Here is a 6,582-nt window from a genome sequence, read left to right on the forward strand (position 1 = left end):
TTTTTTCTTAGTAATAAAAAAACCTTGATTGATTAATTTGGTGTATGGAGTAATCTCATATACCAGGAGCTAAGTTTCAACGACATGGCAAGAGATACAAGAACTTACGCGATACCATAATTTTTAACAAAAATAGGACATTCACATTCTCAGGACACAGAAGTATAATACGTTAATATTTCAAATAAATAAATAATCATTTATAATAAATCATAAACATAAAATAAAAAATATTTAATTTCTTATTTCAATATAATTAGTTAAATTCTCAAAATTGTTACCACTATTGAAAAAAATACATTAATAGTATGTGTCCATTTTTTAATGTAGGTCATACTAGGGGTGTCAAAATGGATCATAACATGCGAACACAATTCGTCTAATACGCGAAATAAATCAGTTAGAATTGAGGTTAAACAGGTTCGTGTCATAATCGAGTCACCCATTTATAACATGAATATAAATGTGTTGTATCGCGGGTTGACACGCAGGTTAGGTGAGTGGCCCATTTATTTAAGAGTAAAGAGGTAATTTTAGTGTTAGATGTAAATACTCCAACTAACATTTATTTAAATTTTATTGTTATACTACTTTTTTATTTTAGTTATGAATCTTGAAAAATTTATGCATTTTATATATGAATATTTATTTTTAAATATGATTAGAGTTAAATATGTTAAAATTTAAAAATATTATAAGCAGGTTAAGTGGGTTGTATGCAGGTTAAGTGGGTCGTATACATGTCCACAACCACTTAACTTGTTTATGATATTAAGCGGGTCACGAGTTGTATATGGGTCACATGACACACATGACCTATTATGATATTAGGTGGGTTAAACGTGTCATGTTCGTGTCACCTGTCTAATTTTCATGTCATATTCATGTTGAGAAATTTACCACAATTATTAAATTGATCGTCTTCGTGTTGACTCTAATCATGTTGCATGTTAGGCGAATCCGTACTGAACATGACATGCCAACCATTTTGACACCCCTAAGTCATACCATACATATTTTTTGCTATTGCATACTTTGGTAAAAGATTTCTCAGAATACTTAAGAAGACATATCTTAGTATTGCAACGTTCTTTTAGTATATCTCAAGGAGATACAATTTTGTAATGCATTTCACGAACATTTTATTAAATAACTTTGTTATTTTTGAATAATGTTATAAAAGATTATTTCATCATTTAATATTATTTCGCGCATTGAGTTCTAACACTAGTTGTTTATATAATCAATTCCCATACATATTTAAATCTATAATATATATAAATTTGAAAAAAAAAGGAGAAATAATGAGTTTTTCAAAATTATCCTTAGTGATAATAAATATATTCAAAATTATCCTCAGTGGTATTAGAGATATGCAGGACTAATAACTTTCATTTTTTATTTTCTTGTTGTTTTCCTATAATATGATTAATATATATTTTTAAGTAGACATATAAATTTATCGGCCTTGAACCGGCAGTTTCGGTCCGGTTCAAACCGAAAAATTTTTTATTTTTATTTTCAAAATTACAATAATTTATCTTATTTTATACATTTCTAAAAGTCTCAATAATATTTTACTACATGATATATTTTACTTAAGATTTTTTTAAAAATACACTTTACTTTAAAAGTTAAAAATCTAAAAAGTAAAATGGTAAAAAAGGAGAGAAATATTTAGCCTAAATTTATATTGTTTTTAACTTCTTTTTTTTTTACCCTTTTAAATTGTTTACTAAGTTTAAAATTACATTCTTTTGAAGCATTTTTCAAAATTATCTTATAATTTATTTAATTAATAACATTTAAACAAAATAAAGTGATAATTTATTTGATTATTTTGTAAAATTAATTAATTTTATTCTTATATGAGTATGAGTATTCTAAAATTTATTTAAAATAAAATTTACCAATATTTCTTAAACTCACATTAATATTTTTCGAAAAAAAATGTAACATTAAAATCATTTAAAAAAAAAAACATATATCACCGGAAACCATGATCAGAACAGTTGGTTCATGAGAAGCACACCGGAATCGGCCGAAACCGGAACCGGACTGAAACCGGTGGTTCAAGGGTTGATTTAAGTTCAACATTTTAAAAATTTTGAACCGTCGATTCCGTGAACTGGAACCGGCGGTTCAATAAACCGGCCATGCCTAGTATTTGGTAAAGAAGATAAAAACAATCTAAATTTCTGTCTCATTTCCAAACAATAAATTACCTTTGGAAAATATATTTCTCAAGGAAAATGTGTTTCTTAAATATTTTTCAAATGACTTATTTTCTATTATTTGGTTACAATATTGAAAATTAAGTAAAAAAAAATATTAAAATCTTTAATTCATAAGACAATAAAAATATTAATAATAATAAAAATTTCATTTTTAAAAATTTTATTATGCAAATATTAGAAAAATGCAAAAAAAAAAAAAAAGAGAAATTATGGAAGTCACCGATGACCTATGGTGGTGGCCGACGGTGGCCAGTGGCTGATGGTGGTGGCTAGTGGTGAAACAGTGACCGGAAGTAATGACTATGGATGGTTAATAGATTAAAAAAATATGAATTTATATAGATATAATAAGTTTGTTAATGTCTGGAAAATATTTTTCTCTCTTTAAAATGAAAAGACATTTTTCCTTAAATGTGACTTAATTTCCTTTGACTAGAAAAATATTTTCGGTTGACTTATTTTTCTGAATTCCCCAAAACAATGAAAAATTGGAGAAAATATTTTTCATATAAATTCTCTTAAAGAAACAAATGGAGAAAATTGTAGAAAATATTTTTCTACAAATTATTTTACGGAAATAAATGGAGCCTTAGTAATGATATTTTCAATAAAAAATCCGTTGATATGAATTTCAACAAAAAGTTTTCATTTTTCTACAATTTTTTTATGGAAATAAACAGAGCCTTAATAATGATATTTTGAATAAAAAATCCAGGTGATATGAATTTCAACAAAAAAAAAAATCATTTTTCTACAATTTTTGTTACGGAAATAAACAGAGCCTTAGTAATGATATTTTGAATAAAAAATCCAGGTGATATGAATTTAAACAAAAAAAATTCAAAGCCAAATAGAAAACCTAAAGCCATGTGATGCAAGTTGGGAAGAGATTCGTGCAAAGCAAAGTCAAATCATTCGTTTATCCTATAATTGCTGAAAAAACTAATTTAAATCCATGGTGATAAAATTAAGAGAATTGATAAAAATTGAAAAAAGAAATCAAAATTCAGGTTATTTATTTATGTATTAATTTTTTTGTTGTCATTAAACCTAAAAATTACTGACTTAGACCGGGTCCATAGCTATACTTATGGACCAAACCAATGACAGTAAAGATTTTTTAAAAAGTATATCGACTTTATCTCTTTTTTTTTTTGTTAGTGTATAGTCAGAAATACTCTCTTTACAATAAAAAACTTTATTCTCGTTGGTTTGGTCTATGAGCGGAGCAATCACCTTGTCAAGGTAAAATTTTCCGGAACCACTCACCATTAGCTCTTTCTCCATGCAAATATTCTCCATAACCAAACAGTTTTCTCATTATGGAACAGCAAATCCTCTCAGTTTCAATTCTTTTCAGTTTCGTTCTTTTCCTTCACGTCTTATTAAAAATATCGAAGAAATTATACAAACATGATTCTAACCCTCCGCCAGGACCATGGAAATTACCTTTCTTAAGGTAATATCCTCCAGCTCACCGGCGACGACCCTCATCACCGGTTTGCAGAGTTGGCTAGAACTTACGGACCACCGGTAATGGGTATTCAACTCGGTGAAATTCCCTTTCTTGTTGTTTCCTCGCTGGAAGCAGCCAAAGAAGTACTGAAAATCCAAGATCCCATTTTTGCAGAACGAGCGCTTATCCTTGCAAATGATGTGGTGAATTATAACCGTAACGGGATGGGTTTTGCGTCATACGGATATCAATGGAGGCAATTGAGAAAATTTTGCACGTTGGCATTACTTAGCGCAAAACGAGTACAGTCGTTTCAATCAATAAGAGAAGAAGAAATGGCAGATTTTATAAAACTTCTACGTTCCAAAGAAGGAAGTTCTGTTAATCTTACTCATACTTTATTTACGGTTACAAATTCTATAATTGCAAGAAATGCTATTGGTCATAAAAGCAAAAATCAAGAAACGTTGTTAAGATGTATCGATGGTATTATTTTTACATTAGGCTTTAATATAGCTGATGTGTTTCCTTCCTTAAAATGGCTTCCTTCAGTCAAGAGGGAAGAGTCTAGAGTTTTGAAATTGCATCATGAAACAGATAAGATCCTTGAAGATATCTTACAAGAGCATAAAGCAAATAAGCAGGCGTGGGTTTCGGAGGATGGCGATGGGAGGAAAGCAGACAATTTTGTTGATGTTCTTCTGGACCTTCAACAAAGTGGAAATCTTGATTTTCCCTTGACTGACGTCACCATTAAAGCGTCAACCATTGTAATTATATACTCATCTTCTTTTAAGAGTTTTATTAGGGTCTTATTGTGATTTCAAGTTTCAACCTATAATTTCTTACTTTCCATTGCAGTATGTTTTTGTGGGTGGAAGTGACACATCCTCAAAAACTACGGAATGGGCAATGGCAGAGTTGATGAGAAAACCGGAAATAATGAAAAAAGCACAAGAAGAATTGCGCAGTGTCTTTGGTGAAAAAGGATACATTGAGGAGGCAAACTTCAAGAATTAAAATGGTTGAAGTTAATTATTAAAGAAACATTGAGATTACATCCTGTACTTTCACTACTTCCAAGGGTTTGTAAGCAAAAGACTAAAGTTAGTGGATATGATGTTTATCCTGATACTCGAGTTCTGGTTAATGTATGGGCACTCGGAAGAGATCCTAAAAATTGGAGTGAACCTGAGAAATTCAATCCCGAGAGATTTATTGATAGTTCAATCGATTATCTGGGAAATCATTTTGAATTTCTTCCATTTGGTGGAGGCAAAAGAATATGCCCTGGAATTACATTAGGTGTGATTCATATGGAAATTTTCCTTGCAACTTTGCTCTTTCATTTTGACTGGAAATTTCCTAAAGGAATAACTGCAGAGAACCTTGACATGACTGATGCTTTTGGAGGAGTTATGAGAAGAAAAGTAGACCTTGAACTGATTCCCATTCCATATCATCCTTAATTTCTACGTCTTCTCTCAAGATCAAGTGTTTGTAATATTCACGTACTAATTTGTTGCATGCAGATTAGTAAGATAGGAGTGAGTTTGCTCTCTTTATTATTTCCCCAACCCAAAAAAAAAAAAAAAAAAAAAAAAAAAAAAAAAAGAGAGATAAAGGGTGAGTTTTCCATCTTGGTTTTAGTTTTTACTCTGGAATGTACCAAAAATAAACTGTTGTGGGTGTAATAAATTGCATTGTGTCAATGAAATAATGATATAACAGAAATGAATTTTTCCATCTTTCTATTTCTTATTTTTTTCAGTGATGTATATCCCTCGATTGAAATAATTGAATTACACAAAATTTGGTGGAACTCATTTAAAAATCTATATTTTTGTGTTTCGAATAGAAAAAGAAAGTATTGATATCAATTCTAGGAATTCAATTCCATGGAATTAGACATTACTACACCAAATTCCACAAACTACCATTCTCTATCTACAAAGTCAAATTTTCAATTTTTTTACTTATTAAATTATTTATTTCATCAAACTTGACCAAAACCATTTAAAAAATTTATTCTTTTTTTTTAGATTTTTTATTGTTGTGTTTTATTTTAATATTTTTCATCTTTTATTTTAGGAAAAATTACAGTATGATTCCTGTGGTTTGTAAAATACAACTAATTTATCCCTATCTTTTTTAAAATATATTAATTTGTCCCTATATTTTGCTTCTGTTATGCTATTAGGTCATTTTGTCCAACTTTCGCATTTTTCGTTAAGTCAACAAGAAAACACAAAGGTCAAAGAAGAAATACTAAAATAAAAAATTAGAGTATAGTAACTATGATTTCAAAAATATAGTTAGTTTGGTCTTGTATTTTTAAATACAAAAAAAGTATTTTCGTCGTTTCATAAGATGGTTAATGGAAAAGATATAAAAATTGGACGAAATGACTTTATAATTTAACGGAAGTAAACTATAAGGATATTTTAATCTATTTTTTAAAAAATAGAGATGGACTAATTGTATTTCGCAAATCACAAGAATCATACTTTAATTGTCCTCTTTATTTTAATAAACTTGATTTTTACCATGCGCATAGTTGCTTGCTCAGGCCTGTTCAAATGCAAATAGAGATGAGATATTCTACTAAATGTTGAAATTTATTTGAAAAATTGTCAGTTTGACCTTTAAATTTAAATTAATATGATTTATGTTATTCAATTACTATTGTGCCCTTTATTTATTTTTTTTAGTTAAGGCGCTATAAAACAGAATATATCAATGTTTCCTCTTTTTTTAAGTGTTTCCTTTTTTTTCCATTTCCTCTCTTTTTGTGTTGTCGTTAATAAAATGAAACTTATTCAGTCGCTATTATATTTTCTTATTATTTCTGCGTTTTTTGGTTCACAAGGTTTGTTGATTTTCATTTGA

The 6,582-nt window shown here is 28.8% G+C and overlaps 1 protein-coding gene across 1 annotated transcript; it reads left to right on the plus strand.

The window, feature by feature from the left end:
* Window positions 1-716: 716 nt before the first annotated feature.
* LOC105641105 (cytochrome P450 726A27) lies at window positions 717-5,162 on the plus strand. Its single transcript, XM_037641913.2, is given in 5 exon segments — window positions 717-731; window positions 3,569-3,694; window positions 3,696-4,463; window positions 4,555-4,693; window positions 4,696-5,162. Coding segments are annotated over 5 exon segments (1,515 nt in total).
* Window positions 5,163-6,582: the final 1,420 nt, after the last annotated feature.

The sequence above is a fragment of the Jatropha curcas genome, chromosome 7 (assembly GCF_041381405.1).
Source record: "Jatropha curcas cultivar XTBG-Jc1 chromosome 7, XTBG_Jcur_1.0, whole genome shotgun sequence".
NCBI lineage: Eukaryota > Viridiplantae > Streptophyta > Magnoliopsida > Malpighiales > Euphorbiaceae > Jatropha > Jatropha curcas.